The 22,167-nt window shown below is 46.3% G+C and overlaps 1 protein-coding gene across 1 annotated transcript in view; it reads left to right on the top strand.

Moving 5' to 3' along the window:
- Positions 1–22,167, top strand: part of lgr6 (leucine-rich repeat containing G protein-coupled receptor 6) — a 287,303-nt gene that overhangs the window by 134,512 nt on the left and 130,624 nt on the right. The window contains exon 3 of the mRNA XM_078242326.1: positions 7,299–7,370. Within this exon, the coding sequence (XP_078098452.1) occupies positions 7,299–7,370 (72 nt within the window). The remainder of the gene's footprint in view (positions 1–7,298; positions 7,371–22,167) is intronic.

The raw sequence follows: 22,167 nt of genomic DNA, 5'->3' as shown, positions 1-22,167 counted from the left end.
TGCCATGGTGGCACAGTGGTTAGCACTGCTACCTCACAGCACTAGGGACCCAGGTTTGATCCTGTGTGGAGTCTGTGCACATTCTTTCCGTGTCTTAGAATCTTAGAATCCCTACAGCACAGAAAGAGGCCGTTCGGCCCATCGAGTCTGCACCGACCACAATCCCACCTAGGCCCTACCCCCATATCCCTACATATTTACCCACTAATCCCTCTAACCTATGCATCCCAGGACACTAAGGGCAAATTTAGCTTAGCCAATCAACCTAACCCGCACATCTTTGGACTGTGGGAGGAAACCAGAGCACCCGGAGGAAACCCACGCAGAAACGAGGAGAATGTGCAAACTCGACACAGACAGTGACCCAAGCCGGGAATCGAACCCAGGTCCCTGGAGCTGTGAAGCAGCAGTGCTTACCACTGTGCTACCCTGTCCTTGTGGGTTTCCTCCAGGTGCTCTGGTTTCCTTCAACTGTCTGAAAGACTTGCTGGTGAGGTGCATTGGCCATGTTAAATTCTCCCTCCGTGTACCTGAACAGGTGCCAGAGTGTGACGACTAGGGGATTTTCACAATAACTTCATTGCAGTGTTAATGTAAGCCTACTTGTGACAATAATAAATAAACTTAAACAACAGCAACTCCTTGAAATAGAACAAAATAGAGAATTCATTGCGTGCCAGCCCAGTGATATACTCAAAGAATACTTTTTTAAACTTTTAAATACATTAAAAAATATATAAAATATTATTTTCCAGAATTGTTTGCAATTGAAAGTGGACCACTTTCTTCAGCTAATAGAAAGACCTGTTCTGTGTTTCAGTATTTTTACTTGGAAAAATATATGTGGGTTGTATTGTGCAGGAGACCCTTAGCAGGTCACTTTTTTGTCTTCTGACAAGCTTTCAAGTGGAAAAGTATAACCAATGTTACACAATATCTTTTATAGTTGATCCCAATTACCAATTTGTCACAAACCTGGTCAATAGTTAATTTTGGGAAACTTCCTCGGACTTCGACAGTGTCACATGATTCTAGCAGGAGTACAATTATTAGACACAATGCACAAATCATGTTAACGTCCATGAAAAACAGAACTTTGATAGAACTGTTGCTTATTATAGGGGAAAAAAGCAGAAAGTAGGATATAAAATTTGTGCTCCTTTCATGCCTCATGTGTACCTGACTTGGAAAAGTCCAGGAGGACCAAATTAACTTTTATTATTGAACGCACATTACCAAGGATCTTAGGATACTCAGAACACTGAGGGTTGAATCTAATCGGTGTGGTGGTGGTCTCGTCACCAGATGGAAAGCCGGAGGCAACCTTGCAGTGGCCATCTTCAGAAGTGCCCTGACAGAATTCAATGGCAATCAGGCAGTTTGGCACCTTTAAGCCTAGAGGTCCAACCTGCAGGAGCTACTGGCCAATTGGTAGCCACTGCTGGTACCACAGTCGGTCTGGACCAGCCAGCATGAAGGAGACTCCAGAATCAAGGAGAGCTTCTGAAGCTCAGTCAGGCAGGCGTCAGCCGGGGAGATGAATAGAGCGGGACAGAGGTCTTTCAGTGGGGGCAACCCTTCGTGGACCACATGATGCCCGATTAGGAGCAAAAGCCCCCAACAGAGCTCTCCGGGAGGGCACCAGCATTAAATCGGTGGCCTTCCCATGTGGTTTACCCCACCCTCCAGAATGCCAGCAGCAGCAAGCTGAGGCTCATTAAACAACCGCTTAAGGACCTCAAGCGGCCTCCAGTGGGAAGGCCATCCTTGACATTCCCTGCCCAACTTAATCTGGGGTAGTGCATAAGGTGATGGACGGACATTTCACCCCACCCCTACTTTTCCTCCCAATTCTGCACTCTCCCTCCCCACCTCTCATCACAGGATTAGGAAATACACTGAATCGCACCTACGGATCACAATGGTGCGATCCGTAGGTGCTGAGATGCAATACTTTTGGACTTTGTTGTACACTCTCCTTTCTACTTTTACATCAAATAAAGGCAAAGATAATTTAACATGTTGCAAAGAGTTAAGCCACTGTGCGTTTACCCACACTGGAGATTTGCCTAATTATTGTTCATTGTTAGTGAGGTGAAGCGAGAATAAAGTTTTGTGGTATTGTGCATACAGCAATGCTGTTACGTGAAGTGACATGCCGGCATACATTGCTGAACAAATATTTCAGTGTGTGACAGAGAACAGCGAAGACAAATTATTCCTGATAGCCTTGAAGTGAACAGTTTTTACAAGCGGGTGAGAAACCAATGAGAAACTCAACGTAAAGTGGTGACTGACTTAATGTTTTGTGACGGAAGGTCAGACAGTCATATTGAAAGTGTAGTAGGTTTCTCCACATTATTTGGGTGAAGTGTGAAATCCTTTTTATTTCACAGGACTTTTATTTTGTAGAAACACAAAGGACAATATTCTGGCGTCAGTGCATTTTGAGCTGTTATCAGAGCTGTTTTTAATTATCATTTTCTGGAAACCCATTGGAGAAGAAACATATTTAAAACAAGATGCTGCTACATGAATCTCCTTAGAAGAATATGTCATCTGATGGGAATCCCTTATGTTATTAAGATAAATGTCCATGATACCAGTCCTGTCTCTGCATTCCTGTTGTTTCAATCAGAATTTGCAGATAAGCTCCCCCTAATGAGCTAGTGGATAAAGTATTGCCTGACGTAGTATTAAGCCATACAGAGCCAGAGGTCCCAGCTTTCATTCCCACTCTCCGTGCTGAGTTAGCGGGCCTCAGCTGGTGCAGGAGTTGAAGCTCTACAATTAGCCTTACTCAAAACACCTACATCCAGGCAGTTTAGTTACACCCCATCTGAATCATTTTCTAGAAAAAAGTGATCCTTTACCAATATTGGTCATGCTAAATTGCTCCTTATCAGGGGGAATTAGTGGGGGAAAGACATGGGGTTACAGGGATGGGGCCTAGATGGGGTTTTTGTTGATGCAGGCTCAATGAGCCAAGTGGCCCTCTTTCTGCACTGTCGGGATTCTATGATTCTCTATGATGTACAATACTCCAAGGCCTGAACTTTTCGTTCATCAGGCATGCGTACTCGCGGGCGCAAAACGCGCTTCAGGCTGTGGTCAGCCCTGGAACGTGATGTCACACTGACCAGTTAATGACTGCAGCATGAAACATACAGTGGGAAAGGTTTAGAGTTGTTGGGGGGTGCGTGTGCTGAGAAAAGTAAGGGTGTGGGCATGCGCTTCTAATGTGCTGCTTCAGGGGGACAGCCGCTATGGAGCTGTCTCAGGGAGCTGCAAACCTGTAAATAAAAATCAGTGGCAATGGAACAAAAATGCAGTTTCTAGGCAGCACATTCAAGCACAAACCGCAGGCCCCAGGCACTTTTTTTACATTTTGTTTTAACCCTGACCATTTATCCCACCCAGTCTTTTCGCACAATTTCACATCCTTCTGGCTCGGGCCCGTGCCTGGCCGAACAATGCAAAATTCTAGCCTAAGTCTAATTCAGTACATCCTTCTGGTTAAGAAACTTGACTGATACATTTTGTGAAACAGTCAAGACTGTATTTGTTTTAGCACCCCAGAAATCAATTCAGACTTACTTTGGCTTGAATTCAGAATTTTGTAATCTGTTGCATTTAAGCTAACATTGTCATGTGTAAAGATGTCTCCACCCATTTCATTCCAGAGTGAGACTGGGCCCTTCCTTCTGACTGACATTATGGCGGGGGGGAGTTCTGCCATCCCACCCGCCACAGGGGAATCGTAGCGGCTGGGAGGAGATGGGGGGGGGGGGGGGGGGCGGGGGGGTGCGGACCACGCAAAGGTCCATTGACCTTGGGTGTGATTCTCCAGTTTTTGAGGCAAGCTTGGCCGGAAAATCCCACGATTGCCGTGAATAATTCAATCGTAGTGTACTTGTAGCTTTGAAATATAAACAGCTGCTGCACTGGTTTAGTAAAAGGAATGGACCTTTATCTGTAATCCTCATAATTTTAAATACTATTTTAAATAATTTCCCAACCGCAAGCCGAACTCATTACCATTATTTTCCTATTTGAACATGGGTGCAAGTCCTATTTAGTGCTTGGAATGTAGTACAGCAAATTATGTTTAAGTTTGTACATTTTAGCACATTCAAATATTCCTTTGCACATACCATCATCTCCATTGAGATCAATAATTTTTAAAAAGAGATATAAATTTCACAGAGACCTACTAAAAGGATCACATGACAGGATTTCACATTTTAAGATTTTTACTGCAACCAGTAAACTAAGATCAACATTGAGTACGGTGGCACAGTGGTTAGCACTGCTGCATCACAGTGCCAGGGACCCGGAAGTCTGCGCCTTCTTCCCGTGTCTACGTGGGTTTCCTCCAGGTGCTCCGGTTTCTTCCCACAGTCCAAAAGATGTGCTGGTTAGGTGCATTAGCCATGCTAAATTCTCCCTCAGTGTACCCGAACAGGTGCCGGAGTATGGCGATTAGGGGATTTTCACAGTAACTTCATTGCAGTGTTAATTTAAGCCTACTTTTGATACTAATAAATAAACATTATTAGGCAACTACTATACAAAGCTACAGAAAAGGTATTTCCAATTAACTTCTTAACACAACTGAAAACCTCCTTAATGCATTTCACCGCAATCTACGTGGACATGCAACTACAGTCCAAAGCTCCTCAGAACTGCTTTGGAGTCCTGAAAAAGAGTCATACTGGGCTTGAAAATTTGGTCAGAATTTTTCAACCCTGGTTCTGCCAGTCACTGCACGTTTGAATGGCTCACCACATCTGCTGCAGAAGAACCCATCTCGTGTTGTGGGGTTGTAGGAGGGTGTTGTAAACAGAGAACCTGAACAACAATTCTTTCAACTGTACCTGTCTTTTCAGTGTATTTTTTGGAAGACTGTCAGTTATTGACATCTTTAAGGTAGTATTGATATCCTCTCGTCTCAGGAGATGTTGGACTCTACCCAGGATCACTAAGTAGTCTCACAACACCAGGTTAAAGTCCAACAGGTTTATTTGGTAGCACGAGCTTTTGGAGCGCTGTTCCTTCATCAGGTGAGATGGACTCTACCCAGGGTCACTTAGGTTGATTCGTGAGTAGCAATTCCTTCCGCAGCTGGCACAAAAGAATAGTATTGGCCTGAGGTTGACTGATGGTTTTTCCTTCCAGCAGGCTCTTTTTGGCCATCTAGTCATTTATTTTGTCCTTTGCTTTTTTCCACATCCTCCCTGACTGCTTGTCTTCCGGTGCTCCAGTCATCAGCAATGACTTCCAATATATTAACTCTGATCCCAGTCAACTTGGAAGTCTTGCTTGTAGACACCCCTATGTTGCAGAGCTGGGCGAACTGTTGGTCTTGTGCTGATAGTAAATTTTCCATAGATAATGTCTTTGCGGATGCAGTTGTCATCTGTTTGGCTCTTGTGATCCAACTAAGGCAGTTGCTGCTGACTCAAGAGGCCATACATTATGGGGATCCCAGCACACTGGTGTGCTTCCATATTTGGCATTCTGTCTTGCCAGGAGATGTCCAATATTCATCTGAGGCAGCAGAGGTAGAAGCTGTTCAGCTGATTTTCATGGTTTGCGTCAGTTGTCCATGCCTCAGCAGTGCAGGTACTGAGAACACAAGCCTGGTACACACAGAACCCAAAAGAGAAAATGCTGGAAAATCTCAGCAGGTCTGGCAGCATCTGTAAGGAGAGAAAAGAGCTGATGTTTTGAGTACAGATGACCCTTTGTCAAAGCTAACAAGTATAGAAAGTGGGAGATATTTATACTGCAGGGGGAGGTCTCTTCCTCTGCAGTATAAATATCTCCCACTTTCTATGCTTTTTAGCTTTGACAAAGGGGCAGCTGGACTCGAAACGTCAGCTCTTTTCTCTCCTTACAGATGCTGCCAGACTTGCTGAGATTTTCCAGTGTTTTCTCTTTTGGTTTCAGATTCCAGCATACGCAGTAATTTGCTTTTATCCTAGTACACGCAGAGCTTTGTCCTTTCAGTTAGTTTGCTGTTGGTCCAAACTCAACTTCTCAACTTTGACGTGACAGCTATGGCCTTTGCAATCCTAGCGCTGATTTCCGCATTTTCTAAATAAAATCTATGACAAAATCCTGATATTTGTTGATCCAAGGTATGCGAATCTGTGGGTGTCCTCCAGAGTGAGGTTGCCAATGCTGATGGAGTGTCTACATCCTGTCCCTTAACAGTGTCCTCCTGATGCTGATTGTCAGTCCAAACTTTCTGCAGGCCCAGAACGGATCCACAAGCTGTTGCAAGTGGACTTCAGTATGGGATGCCAGTGCAGCGCCATCAGCAAATGGCAGCTCACAAACTCGCACGTTACATCCTTTGGCCCTGGCATGCAGTTTTGCCAAGTGGAGCAGCTTGGCTCTGGCATGCAGGTAGACATCCTCTTTTGGCTCACCAAAAGTGTACAATAGCAGCATGGAGAAAAATGGATCAAAGAGAGTTGACGCCTAGACACAGCCCTGCTTTACCCCCACTGCTGATCGCGAAAGCCTCAAATGATGTTGCATTGTGACTAACAAAACTGTCCCATGCTCTGATCTGTAACTGAACTGTTAAGATGATCTGTACCCTTTCAAATTAGTTCAGCTGCGTACAGTTAGTTTTGATTATAGAAACTCAAGAGATTGCAAAAGAGTCATCGTCGTTTATTATTTTCATGGTGATATAACATTGCAAAAGAAGAATTTACTGATAGCCACATACAAAAGGCATCTTCAGAAAAATATTGACACAAGGGGGGGGAATTTCCCATCCTTCCCGCCATGGGAATCGTAGCGGGCAGGGGTGGAGCGAACCAAGCAACGGTCCATTGACCTTGGGTGGGATTTTCCGGTTTCGTGGCCAGAAAATCCTGTCCAAGATGTTGTACTTTTCTATGTAAATATAACAGTTTGAGATGTGGATTAAATATTCTCTCACCTCATCAAAAATGAAACGTAAATTTCGTAAGGTAGTCCTCAAAATGAGGGAAGAGGATTTGGGGTCCTTTACTTAACCTGGGTATTCTAAAATGTCTCCAATCCATGAATATTCATCAGTATTTATTGGCTATGTAGTAGAGTGTATGTACTTTACATTTATCAAAATACTATGCAATTTGTTGCAATCTGGTTAAGGGTAACTTGCACACCTGTTTCCTAGTATTGCATATCTGGCAATGCACTTTTTATTTCCATTGCTATCAATTGGCTATTTTCACGGTGGATTGTTTTACCTAGATTAATTCCACATGGCAATGTTCTTGTTTCTCTTGCAGACGACTGTCTGGAAATCACCTAGCACAGATCCCCATGCATGCTTTTGCTGGCCTCTACAATCTGAAAGTCCTGTGAGTATTCATAGTTCAGACCACACCAAAATATGTTTTACTGTAAAGAATACAAATATTCACATTGTCTTCTGAAATCTTCAGGCAGATTCACCCTTGAGGTGTCAAACGGAGGAAAGAATTTAGTATGCAATGTAGTCAATCAGAGGACTATGCTAATATTTGCCTTTGTATATTCTTATATCACATTAAAACACCTGAAAATGCTTTATATGGTGTTAGTTTTGAATTCCACTTGTTATATAAGCAAACTGTTTGTTTAATGTGAGCAGTTTTTAAAATGTTATTAAGAGTCAAGTGTACTTGTGATGTGATCTATAAGTAAATCTTGTTCCATCAAATCTTTTATTACAGACATTCTTATATTTTAACCAACTGTCATCTTAAGTTACATTTGAAACTCCTTGCTGGACGTAATTAGTAAAATTAATCCTGCTGGAGCTATTAATGTTGATCATGAAAAGTTTCAAACTATTTAAATACTTCTACAGACACTGAGGCCTGTGTACAGATCACACTACACTTAGGAACAAGGACAAAATACTTTCATATTGGAGTTCATGCTCTGTCATCAGACTTAGTTTGAAAATGATATATTCCTCTTAACACTTGGATCAAGATGTATAAGGATGCCTTTTGTTTCTTAAAATGAAACAAAATTATGGACTTCTAATCAGTTCCACTGCAGATTACAGAAGAATTTGAGACATACCACAGGTTCACTGTGTACAGATCATTTGAACAATTCAGCAAGTTGAACAACAGATGCTACAGAGCAGTTAAAGTCTCAACACCATAAACGTGTATATTGTGGTTCGTTTAACTTAATGGTGATGTAGCAGCGACATAAAAATTACATTCAATAAAGCAAGATTTTGAAATATGTTGTAATAAATTGCATTCCCTCTCAACTCCAGGATATTTTGTGCAGATCATAGATGGAGATGCTGAGGGGTGATCTTATAGAGGTCTATAAAATAATGAGGGGCACAGATTAGCTCGATAGTCAATATATTTTCCCAAAGGTGGGGGAGTCTAAAACTAGAGGGCATAGGTTTAAGGTGAGAGGGGAGAGATACAAAAGTGTCCAGAGGGGCAATTTTTTCACACAGAGGGTGGTGAGTGTCTGGAACAAGCTGCCAGAGGTAGTAGTAGAGGCAGGTACAATTTCAATAGCATTTAGACAGTTACATGGGTAAGATGGGTATAGAGGGATATGGGCCAAATGCAGGCAATTGGGATTAGCTTAGGGGTTTAAAACAAAAGGGCAGCATTGACAAGTTGGGCCGAAGGGCCTGTTTCCATGCTGTAAACCTCTATGACTCTATAAATCAGACACATAGACTGGAATTTTACCAACCCACCCATCACGGGGAATCGGAGCAGGCGAGGGGCGGAGTATGAGAAGGTCTCTTGACCTCGGGTGGGATTTTCTGGCTTCGGGGCGAGCGAGGTCATAAAGCCCTGCCCATAGGGTGGAATTTTCCCATCTCGCCCGCCACGGGAATTGTAGTGGGTGAGAGATGGACCATGCAAAGGTCCATTGACCTCGGGTGGGACTTTCCAGTCTTAGGGTGAGCACGGCTGGAAAACCCCACCCAAAAATTTTAAGCGGAAAGATCATTTAATTAATCATATTTGTAATAAATGGCTCACACCTTTAGCCCATGTTTCCCACTTTAAAGACAGATACTAGCTGGAATTCTCCAACCTTGCCCGTGGCTGGGATTCTCCAGTCCCGCTGCTGTGAATGGAGATTTGGCTGAGCGCAAAATTCTCCATTCTCGCTGGCAGTGGGGGAGGGGCATTCGATATCGGAGAATTCTGGCCAACATATTCTAATAGTTCAGCACCACCATAAATTTGCCTAATTCTTTAACCAAATATTTGATCAGAGTTACCAATGGAAAAGCTTGGCACTAAAAATTCTACATGCAATATTCACACCTGGCTCTTTCATTTTGATTTCAGGGCCATGTGCACCACTTAAAATTAATCTCTGTTAAGTACCAGTGATGTAGCACAGAAAACGGCTTCTTCACTAAGTACCATGGGCAGAATTTTACATCCCCTCCCGCCAGCAGGATTTTCCAGTCCTGCTGAAGTCAATGGAATTTTGAATGGCTCGCTGCATTATGGCCCCGCTTTTGTCATGACGGGGCCGTAGAGTTCTGCCCTGTTATTTCCTGTGCTGTTATTTCTTAAGTTTATTTTTCCCCAGTTTCTCCAGTCCTTTCTTGAAAATACTGACTGATGATGAGGTATGATTCCAAAGATACCAGCAGCAAAGCATCAGATCTTGCCATGTGAGCCTGGAATGTCAGTAGACAGTTCACCTATGAAGAGTTTCGCAAAAAAGTTTGTTTTTGTCTTCAGTCATAAGCGATAAACACGTACATAAGAACATCGGAACTGACTAGGCCATTCAGCCCCTTAAGCCTGCACTCCCAGCTCATTAGATCATGGCTGATCTACATTTTGGCCGCGATTCTCCCATTGCGACCCGCAACTTTTCTGGCGGGTCGGGGTGGGAGATGTGTGTTGCCGGCCTTGTTCCGGGATTTGCGCATGCACTGGAAACGCATGCGCATCTCCCAGAGCCGGCGAACAGTCGCAGGCCAGACCACACTGGAAACTGGCGGGAAGGCAGGTAAGTCATTTAAATCTGTTTTTAAAATGTTTTAAACGTAGTTTTAATGTAATTATCCGAAACTTACCGGTCGCGATTGAATCTCCCACCCCGCCAGGAGTACTTCATTCCGATGGAGTTCCGACTAGCTCCCCACATTCAAGGAACTAGCGGGAGACCCTGCCGGAATGAAGGGGGGGCAGTAGGGGCCCCCCAGGAGGCTGGGCGGCAGGGGTGGTGCCCCCTGGGCACGGCCACCCTGGCAGTGCCAGCCTGTGCCCTCTGGCACTGCCTAAGGGGCAAAGTGCCCATGCCCAGGGGTACCTTGGCACTGCCCACCAGACATCGGGCAGTGCCAAGGGGGCGGAGCCTAGGGGCAATCAGTGGGGGGGTCCCGCTGCCACTCTGCAAGGGGATCAGTCTGGGATGGAGGGAGGGCGGTGATTGGAGTGGGCTGGGAGGTGATGGTCTGCTGGAGTGGGGGGGGAGAGTGCGGGGGGGGGGGGGGGGGGGGGGGGGCTGCCTCCAGGAGGGGGGGGGGGTCTGACCCCAAGTGGGATCAGCAGGGGGGGGTCTGCTGGGGTGAGGGGGTGGGGGGATCACCACTGCTGGGGGGGGGGAGGGTGGACTGGACATCGGGGCGCTCCAGGGCAGGGGGGTGTCAAGGCTCACCAGAGAATTGTTGTGGGGGCCGCGATCGGGCTGTGGGGGCGGTGGAGAGGCAGCACTGTGGGGGTCCCGGGCTGGCCTGCGATCGAGCTGGCCAGCAAACAGGGAGTCTGACAAATCGGGGCCACTGTGCACATGCAGAGTTCCAGAACTGTCAGACTCTGGCACGAATAGGCCCCGCCTCCCCTGGGTTTTTAATGAGATTCCTGATTGGGGCCTCTGCGGTGCACAGAGTGGGGAGATTCGGGTGAGAAGTTGAACTGCCAAAACAGTTGGGATCTGGAACAGTTTTCCCATCAATTCAGCGCTTTTGGGAGAATCGCGGCTCTTATTTTTATTTGCCCTCCTTGGTTATGTAACCATGATATGCTTACCTAGCTAGAACCTATTAATCACAGTTTTAAAACTTCTAATTGATGTAATCTTAACAGCTTTTTAGGGGAGAGGGTTCCAGATTTCCACTACTCTTTTTCTGACATCATTCTGTAATAGCCGAGCCCTAATTTTACAGAAGTTGCCACCATTTAGCAAGCTCTAGAATTTTAGGGCTGACATCACAAACTCCAAGGTATATTCTGAAGCTCGCCTAGACCCCAACTTTATTTGATTTTGGCATTATGGTGAGCATAAGGTGTTTTGGTCCAGGTATGATTCGATTGACCCACTAAGAATCTTTTATTAAAACAAACTTTATTTAAGAACACAGTTAGAACATAACAAAAAGAATTAACATAACTTTTACCAATTAAAATACGAAAACATAACAAAGTATAATTCTTAACAGCTATCCATCTCTATTGTTCCAATTTAAGCAATATCCTCATAGACATACATACTTCTTCAGAATCAGTTCGCACTAAAAACAGATATACTCATGTGGATGCTAGATTTCCAGCCTTTTAATACCTCTGGAAAGATGCAAAAAGACATCTGCCTTCTGACTCCCATATAGAGTATCCCAAGAGACAGTTATCTTCAAACAGCAGACCTTCAAAGAAAGAGGCCAGTTTCTGGCAGATCCCAGTTTCCAGACCTCAGAGTGACACACAGCTAATTCTGTTCTTTATAAATCCCAAACAGTAGCTGAGCTTATTTTCTCTCTATGAGCATAGCCCTGCCCAGTCATATGACTTTTTCTGTCAAAATCTAATCAAGCCCCACTCTGAAAAACCCCCGGGGAAAACACTAAAATAACAATGCGACATTAGTCCAGATTAAAACAAGCATTGTTTCTTTTAATCTGGACGAAGATTAATTATGCTGCTGCAGTAACAACATGGACTACTGTGTACAGACAAAATGGCACTGATAATAGAGCTGCCTGGTTTAAAAAAAAAAGTCCTGCACAAGATACATGACACAAATACATTTCTTAAAGGCACATTATTGTCATAAGAAGAAGTCACTGGTTAGTAATTGAGAGCAGGAATCTTGAATGAATATATTTCCTTCCTTAAACTGGACATGCTGAGACCAATTTGATTTTCCTTGCCCCAATCATGATTGCAATTATCCAACTCCGGACAGACCAGGAACTGAACTTATGGATCTGTCTTGTCTGATTGGTTTAGTAGCTCATAATAGTCAGCTCAGTAAAATATGAGTAGCTTTGCTTTCTGCCAGTGTTTAATCATGACTTCACAAAACAAAATGTACAATGCCGCTGTCAAGATGGTGGACTCGTTGATTCTGATGTTGCAAGATGCTTGATCTGATAGTAGAAATACAGTAGAACAGAGGTCCCAGCCCTCGGAGCAAGATGGGGAGCCTCTGCCAAATCCCAGGGACGTGGGCATCAACATCTTTGGATCGGCATCCTGCACTTGCAAGAGCATTTCAGTCTTGCTTTCCTCATTCCAGTGTCAAAGTGGACCGGAGCACTTAGGTAGCCACCCCATCCTGTTCTGAAGGAAACGAGCATGTTTTATTATCGGTTCCAAAATAAGCCAAACTGCATTGACACCACCACACCCCACTGAACCAGGATCAAGAACAGACATTGACTTTTATAATGGATGTGTCCACAGAGTTGAATATTTCCTTAAAAGTGTTATCAGTCCAGGGTCTCAACATCATCACTGTCTTTTGGGTTTCAGTCGGGCAAGTTCGATGGAAACTCCCATGCAGCTGTTAGTAACTATGATGTGGAGATGCCGGTGTTGGATGGAGTGGGCACAGTAAGAAGTCTCACAACACCAGGTTAAAGTCCAACAGGTTTATTTGGAATCACGAGCTTTCGGAGCGCTGCTCCTTCATCAGGTGAGTCACCTCAGGAAGGAGCAGTGCTCTGAAAGCTCATGATTCCAAATAAACCTGTTGGACTTTAATCTGGTTTTGTGAGACTTCTTGCTGTTAGGTAAGGCATTTAAGTATTCAGATAGGTCATTGAGTTCTATTTTAAACAATGATTCTGACATGCAGACCTATTTCCTAAGCTGTCAGCAACTTGTCAGGATCACCAGGGTGAGGGCACAAGGGGGACAACTTCTTCAGTGAAACTGACATGTTGGGAAGATTTTGAATGTCCAAACTGAAGAGCTTCAGTCCTGGCCAGCTGAAAGGCTGCTGCTCATAGCATCCCTTGACGGAGAGTGTCTTTTTGCTCCTGGTGATTACCAAAGTCTTGGAAGTAATTTCACCTGACTTGCAGTTCATCCACCTCATTTCCCTGTTGCCAGCTTTCAAAAGAGTATGGGAGCAGCTGATATAGCTCTACAATATGCCTCTGATGAAGAACAGGAGGAACAGCAACACCAGAAACAGCAGCAGGAGCAATATCAGTAGCAGCACTTCTGGTCTTCTCCCAAGCCACATTCTGCTCCACAGGACAGAGGGAATGGAGAAAGAGATCCAGCCAAATGTTTGGTTGGAGACGTTATTCTCTTCCTCCCATCCTCATATCAGCCCCTCAGATCCCACATTGGGACATCCAGATAAGAGTGAGAGCTTTCCTTGGTCTCCTCTCCATTCTTATGGTTGCAGGAACCTCCAAAGTCCATGCGCAGGTGAGCCATTGTAACCTATATTATGATCCCTTTAATGAGAAATTTTCCTTTGGCCAATCCTGCCCACCCTCCCTGGGTGATTTCTTGTGTTCTTTAAAACCTTTGGAAAATGTGCATCCATTCACTTTACCTTCATTGTGATGAGCAAAATTCCAAGTAATCTAAGACTGACATTTCAAAATTTGCTTCAAACCAGGCCCAACCTTGAACTTAACAAAGAATATAAAAGCCATTGCTTCAAGGCTGTCAATTTTGCATAACATCAAAGGTATTTTTCAAACAATTGTAGATGTCGTCGATATGAGAAATGTAGAATTAATTTCGAGTTGAGGAACTGGGGAACCTGGAAGCAGGATGCTATTGCTGTGGCTCAACTGAGGAAACTCCACCGGGCTCCAATTCACCATCAGTTGTGCTGTAATCAGTTTAAAATTATGTCCGTTTGATTTGAATCTTCTGGACCCCATGGAGAGACTTCAACAAAACTTGTGTTGACTCTTCAAGAATTCTGTTGAGGCCTTGGGAGAAAATAATGTGTGGAATTTCTGGACTAGCCGAGGAATCCATTCAGATATGGCCCATGGAAAGATGAGCGCAACCTCTTCTCCCTCTCTGCAAAGTTAGTTGGAATTGGGGCGGCACGGTGGCACAGTGGTTAGCACTGATGCCTCACAGCTCCAGGGACTTGGGTTCGATTCCTAGAAATCATAGAAATCATAGAAACCCTACAGCACAGAAAGAGGCCATTCGGCCCATCGAGTCTGCACCGACCACAATCCCACGCAGGCCCTACCCCCATTCCCCTACATATTTTACCCACTAATCCCTCTAACCTACGCATCTCAGGACACTAAGGGCAACTTTAGCATGGCCAATCAACCTAACCAGCACATCTTTGGACTGGCTTGGGTCTATGTCTGTGTGGAGTTTGCACATTCTCCCCATGTCTGCGTGGGTTTCCTACGTGTGGTGAACCATAGATGGTTACCACTATGGGTACTGAACCATAGATGGTTATCACTATGGGTACTTGTACATATGTTACTCTTGTTACTGTTGGGGTTAGGGCTGGGGTGTTCCACCTGTTAGCATTGTTCTGTGGTACACTCCGGTTGGCTCCGCCTTCCTATAGGAGTATAAAGGTCACTGCACTTCCTAGTGACCCTTTAATCTGGGATTGTATTGTGAAGCAGTATGCCCTATTCTTGTTGCGAATAAAAGTCTTTACTCCCGGGTACGATCTAGCCTCCCGAGGGGATTAATCGTGCACCAACTTTATTCGCAACAAATTTTGTTCTGAAAAAAAAAATGGAGCAGATGCTGAAACCTGATCGGCTTACCTTAGATCCGCGTGCCACTGGAGCGTCGAACACTTTCGACCATTGGTTGAAGTGTTTCCAGGATTATATCGACGCCTCAACAGCAGTCCAAAACGACGCCGATAGATTGCGGGTCCTCCACGCAAGGGTAAGCGACACTGTGTATGCAACAATCCGTGATTCCCAAGACTACAAAGAGGCCATCGAATTACTCAAGAAGCTGTACCATAAACCGCCAAACGAGATTCATGCTCGTCACCTATTAGCCACTCGACGGTGGCAGCCCGGCGAAACGACGGGACAGAACCTGCGCGAACTTCAGCAGCAGCCAGAGCCTGCAATTGCAAGCCAGTGTCGGCTACTCAATACACTAACGATCTGATCCGAGATGCGTTCATGGCAGGAATTGGCTCATCCTATATTCGCCTGCGGCTGCTAGAGCAGGGTAACTTGGACCTAGCTAAGACGGTAGAATTGGCTGATGCGATGGAAACGGCCTCCAGAAGTCTTGAAACTTACCCCACCGACCACGTGGGAACATCGTGGCAAGTACAGCCACCGACTCAACTCTACCCAGCGGCTCCTAGGAACTGCGCGATCGTGCTTTCAGCCTCGGACCTGATGGCTGCGGCAGCTCCAGGAGGCCCACAGTGCTATTTCTGTGGATTGGCAAAGCACCCTCGCCAGAGATGTCCGGCCAGGACGGTATTTTGCTCTGCTTGTGGAAAGAAAGGGCACTATGCTAAAGTGTGCCGAGCGAAGCCCCCTTCGAAGCCAAACAGTGCTGCGTGTGACTACCCAGGATCCGTCTCCTCGTCTCCAGCTTCGTCGATGTCTTCAACCACGTGCAATTCACGGGCGCTGCCATTCCTGATGACGACGACGCAAGATACGTGCGACCTGCGGGTGCCGCCACTTTCAACGCCATCGACCACGTGCGATCCATGGGCGCAGCCATTTTGGTCGACACCGGCCGCAGACGACCAGCAGGGGTCTTCATCGTCGACCATCTCAGCTGCCTGCAGTTGCACTCGGGATCCAACAGTGGCGTCAATCATCCTGGACCAGGCCAAGCCTCACAGACTCGACAGGTCCATGATGGACATAGAGGCAAACGGACGCCTGATACATTGTCTGTTTGACAGCGGGAGCACGGAGAGTTTCATTCATCCGGATACCGTGAAACGGTGCGCTCTCCACGTACAAACTGTCAGGCAGACAATCTCTATGGCGTCGAGGTCCCGATCTGTTACTGTTCTTGGGAGCTGCGTGGTAACTCTAACGGTGCGGGGCACAGTTTATGAGAACTTCAGGCTCCTCGTGTTACCGCACCTTTGCGCTCCGGTACTCCTGGGGCTAGACTTTATGGTCCACCTGAGGAGTGTGACCCTGCAGTACGATGGGCCACTCCCTCCACTTTCAGTGAGAGAACAGCAGCCTCCAAATTGCCCAGCGCGCTCCACGTGCAGTCTCTCGACACTCAAAATTACCCCGCCTTCTTTATTTGAAAATCCCGTGCTAGGCTGCAAGCCCATCGCGACTAAGAGCAGGCGTTACAGCGCTGAGGATCGGATCTTTATTCGATCTGAGGTTCAGCGGCTCCTCAGGGAAGGGATCATTCAACCTAGCACTAGCCCATGGAGAGCACAAGTCGTGGTGGTCAAGACTGGAGACAAGCCCTGGATGGTCATAGACTATAGTCAGACCATTAATAGGTGCACGCAGCTGGACGCGTACCCTCTCCCGCGCATTTCTGACATGGTCCACCAGATTGCGCAGTACCGGGTGTTCTCCACCATCGACTTGAAGTCAGCCTACCACCAGCTCCCCATTCGCCCAGAGGACCGAAAATACACGGCCTTTGAGACGGATGGCCGTCTCTACCACTTCTTAAGGGTCCCTTTTGGCGTCACTAATGGGGTCTCGGTCTTCCAGCATGAGATGGACCGAATGGTGGACCAAAACGGGCTACCGGCTACTTTCCCGTACCTGGACAACGTCACTATCTGCGGCCATGACCAGCAGGACCACGACGCCAACCTCCTGAAGATTTTACGCACTGCGTCTCGCCTGAATCTGACCTATAACAGGGAGAAGTGTGCATTCAGCAAACACCGCCTAGCAATCCTCGGATACGTGGTGGAAAACGGGGTCATCGGCCGCGATCCAGACCGTATGCGTCCCCTCCTTGAACTTCCCCTACCCACTAGCATCAAAGCACTGAGAAGATGCTTAGGCTTCTTCTCGTATTACGCACAGTGGGTTCCCAATTATGCAGACAAAGCCCGTCCGCTCATAAAATCTACCTCTTTTCCCCTGGCAGCAGAGGCTCGCTTAGCCTTTGAAGGGATAAAAGCTGACATCGCGAAAGCCACGATGCATGCTGTCGATGAGTCCATCCCCTTCCAGGTGGAGAGTGATGCATCTGATTTCGCCCTGGCCGCCACACTTAACCAGGCGGGCAGGCCCGTCGCCTTTTTCTCTCGCACCCTCCAAGGCCCTGAAATTCGGCACTCCTCTGTGGAAAAAGAGGCTCAGGCCATTGTGGAGGCCGTACGGCATTGGCGCCATTATTTGGCTGGAAAACGATTTATCCTGCTCACGGACCAGCGGTCCGTGGCCTTCATGTTCAACAACACGTTAAGGGGAAAAATTAAGAATGATAAAATCTTGAGGTGGAGAATCGAACTCTCCTCCTACAACTATGATATCATGTACCGTCCGGGGAAGCTCAATAAGCCCTCAGATGCCCTGTCGCGTGGAACATGTGCCAGTGTGCAGGAGGACCGGCTACAGGCCCTCCACAATGATCTCTGCCATCCAGGGATCACTCGGCTCTTCCATTTTGTAAAGGCCCGGAATCTGCCCTACTCCATAGAGGATGTCAGGTCGATAACTCGAAGCTGCCAGGTATGTGCTGAATGCAAGCCACACTTCTACCGACCTGACAGGGCACACCTCATTAAGGCCACTCGCCCTTTTGAACGACTGAGTGTTGATTTCAAGGGCCCCCTTCCTTCGACAGATCGGAATGTGTATTTCCTCAATGTGGTTGACGAGTACTCCCGATTCCCTTTTGCCATTCCCTGTTCTGACATGTCGGCTGTCACGGTCATCAAAGCCCTGCGGAATCTTTTTACCCTGTTCGGCTACCCCAGTTATATCCACAGTGATAGGGGTTCGTCGTTTATGAGCGACGACTTGAGGCAATACCTGCTCTCTAAAGGAATTGCCTCAAGCAGGACTACGAGTTACAACCCCAGGGGTAACGGGCAGGTCGAAAGAGAAAACGCTACAGTCTGGAAGGCTGTCTTACTGGCGTTAAGGTCTCGGGGTCTTCCAGTCTCCCGTTGGCAAGAGGTACTTTCTGATGCGCTTCATTCAATCCAGTCCCTCCTGTGTACGGCAACCAATGCTACCCCACATGAGGGGATGTTTACCTTCCCGAGGAAGTCTTCCTCTGGGACCTCACTGCCGTCTTGGTTGACGTACTCAGGACCTGTCCTCCTGCGACGGCATGTTAGGACCCGCAAATCTGACCCTTTGGTTGAACAGGTCCATCTCCTCCACGCCAACCCTCAATATGCCTATGTAGCATATCCTGATGGGCGAGAGGACACGGTCTCTATCCGAGATCTGGCGCCTGCAGGGGACCTGGAAACCCCCGTCACTCCCGCACCCCTGGTTAGGGTTCCTTTGCCCATTCTCTCCCCTCCTGACACGGCGCGGGCAGTATCGGGACCTCCACTTAATCCTCTTACTCCCATGTACAGCTTGCCTGAGTCCAGGAGATTGTCGCCACCTCGAGGTCCACCCGTGCGTGCTGAACTGGAGGAGTCACTGGACACCACCTTGGAGAGATGGACACCACGGTCACCAGAACCGGCACTACCGCCAGTGCTGCGGAGGTCGCAGAGACGGTGCGGACCTCCGATACGACTGAACGTGTGAATATATGGACAGTTCGTACTTTTTTTTGCCCCACCGGCCTTTGTTTTTAAAGGAGGGGTGAATGTGGTGAACCATAGATGGTTACCACTATGGGTACTGAACCATAGATGGTTATCACTATGGGTACTTGTACATATGTTACTCTTGTTACTGTTGGGGTTAGGGTTGGGGTGTTCCACCTGTTGGTATTGTTCTGTGGTACACTCCGGTTGGCTCCGCCTTCCTATAGGAGTATAAAGGTCACTGCACTTCCTAGTGACCCTTTAGTCTGGGATTGTATTGTGAAGCAGCATGCTCTATTCTTGTTGCGAATAAAAGCCTTTATTCCCGGGTACAGCCTCCTGAGTGGATTAATCGCGCATCAAAATGGGTGCTCCGGTTTCCTGCCACAGTCCAAAGATGTTGTGGGTTAGGTTGATTGGCCATGCTAAATTGCCCCTTAGTGTCCTGGGATGCGTAGGCGAGCGGGATTAGCGGGGTAAATGTGTAGGGTTATGGGGATAGGGCCTGGGTGGGATTGTTGTCGGTGCAGACTCGATGGGCCGAATGGCCTCTTTCTGCACTGTAGGGATTCTATGAATTTGGGGCAGAATTCAATTGGGGCAAAAACCCAAAGATACAAGAGTACATCTCAAATCTTGACCTTAAGCAGGCAAAGCTTCCCAGTCTCCACAGAGCCTGGCCCTGGCACCAAACATGGTGTTGAACAGCTAACCCCCTTAAAAGAACCCAAGTTCAGTTTCCTTTTCCTTATATGTTTTCTAAATATGGTGAGAGGGATTTGAGATTTCTTGTGTTCTTTAAAACCTTTGGAAAATGTGCATCCATTCACTTTACCTTCATTGTGATGAGCAAAATTCCAGGTAATCTAAGAGACTGTTCATCTTGTTTTGCAAATTGAAATTCCTATTTTATTAGTCTCCATTGCCCGAATCAATATCAGAAAGGCCAACTTCATGTAATATTTTAATAGGAAGAGCCAATAATGTCGCTAGAGTCAGGCCATCAACTCGAAATTAATTCTACATTTCTCATATCGACGACATCTACAATTGTTTGAAAAGTACCTTTGATGTTATGCAAAATTGACAGCCTTGAAGCAATGGCTTTTATATTCTTTGTTAAGTTCAAAGTTGGGCCTGGTTTGAAGCACATTTTGAAATGTCAGTCTTTATCAAATCATTGCACAAATGTAGTTTCACTGAAACCAATCTGGGGCATATTCAAACTGATATTTAGAGACAACAAAAGATTTTGTTTTGAAGAAGTTATTTGTTGGTGCGGCTCTGAATTTAACCTGAGTGCAGTTTTTAGTGGGTGATGTTTGAGGGGCAGGGGGTTAATTTTAACCGTTTCCATCTGACAGGAACTGACAGTATCAGGCCATAACCAAAAGAGAAAATGCTGGAAAATCTGGCAACAACTGTAAGGAGAGAAAAGAGTTGACATTTCAAGTCCAGCTGACCCTTTGTCAAAGCTGACAAAGCTGTGACAAAGGTTCATCTGGACTCGAAATATCAACCCTTTCCTCTCTTTACAGATGCTGTCAGACCTGCTGAGATTTTTCCAGCATTTTCTCTTTCGGTTTCCGGTTTCAGATTCCAGCATCCGCAGTAATTTACTTTGATCCAGTATCAGGCCAAAGAATCCCTACAGTGCAGAAAGAGGCCGCCTGGCCCATCAAGTCGGCACCGACTCTATGAAAGAGCATCCCACCCAGGTCCATATGGTATATTTACCATGGCTAATCCACCTGACCTACGCATCCTTGGACACTATGGGTGAGATTTTACAACCTCGCTCAGGCAAGACTGGAAATTCCCACCTGATATCAATGGAGATTTCCAGTGTTGGACCCTTGCCCGCACCGATTCCGTCGCGGGTGAGGTGGTAGAGTTCCAGCCTATGGGTCAACTTATCATGACCAATCAACCTAACCCATACATCTTTGGACCACCAGGAGGAAACACACGCAGACATGGGGAGAACATGCAAACCCCACACAAACAGCCACCCAAAGCCAAAATCAAACCTGGGTCCCTGGCACTGTAAAGCAGCAGTGCTAATCACTGTGCCAGCCATCCATTTTACCCCCTGCCTGAATTTACTCCCATTCACATTTTTCAGTTCAACTCAGTTCAAAACTCACAAAGCAAAAAAGAAGCCCAAATAATTTTAACTTTCTGAGTTACATTAAAATGCTGCCAGCCAACTTTCCACCTCTCTCAGGCAGAAAGTTTGAAAGGAGTGGCAGGAACTTGTGTGAGCTGGGGGTTACCCACTGTGACCAGGGAGTGGTAGAATCAGCTATCGGACTCCATGATGGAAGCATAATGGCGGCACAGCAGGCTGAAGCTGCTCTGAAGGAAAATAAAAGAGAAATTCACCTTTTTCAGGTCTCGTTGTCTCTCACTCCACTTCCTCATCGGATTGGCTTGATGGGAAGCTCACTGCCACTTCTGGTTCAAACCTGATGGAAATTGCAGTTAGGTCTCAGTGGCATCAGCAGGACTTGGCATGCATATATTAAAAAGATTCCAGCCTGTTTTTGTCCTTGATGCCTCCTTTGTGGTCAGTCAGCTCACCATTCCTCCATGGCCAGTAAGTGACTGGGATGATTTTAACTGCCCACCCTCTTGGTTTCTGTTAGAGGGTAGTTTGAGCTCCAACTGGTTGGGCTACTGAATTTGGAATGGAATATTAGTTCATGGATTCATAGATTCCTAGAGTGCAGAAGGAGGCTATTTGGCCCATCAAAGTCTGCACCATCAACAATCCCACCCAGGCCCTATCCCTGTAATCCCACATACTTATCCTGTTAAGCCCCCTTGACATTAAGTGGCAATTTAGCATGGCCAGTCAACCTAATCCGCACATCTTTGGAGTGTGGAAGGAAACTGGTGCACCCGGAGGAAACCCACATCGACATGGAGAGAACATGCAAACTCCACACAGTCACCCAGGTCTGTAATTGAACCTGGGTCTCTGGCGCTTTGAGGCAGCGATGCTAACCACTGTGCCACTGAGTCACCCCAAAAGTTATCTCAAAGGTTACCTGCAAAGATGATTACTTCTCTTTTGTGCATCTGAACAATTGGAATTCATGTTGCTGAAACGTAGCAAAATGTCTATTGTAGCATCAGTATGATGGTAGTATTTTACAATGATTGGCACTGTTGGATTGCAACCACCTTCAGGAAATGAGGGTCCAAGGTTAATTCACT

The sequence above is a fragment of the Mustelus asterias genome, chromosome 25 (assembly GCF_964213995.1).
Source record: "Mustelus asterias chromosome 25, sMusAst1.hap1.1, whole genome shotgun sequence".
Lineage (NCBI taxonomy): Eukaryota > Metazoa > Chordata > Chondrichthyes > Carcharhiniformes > Triakidae > Mustelus > Mustelus asterias.
The sequence above is the reverse complement of the archived record's forward strand: the minus strand, read 5'-3'. Positions and strand labels throughout refer to the sequence as shown.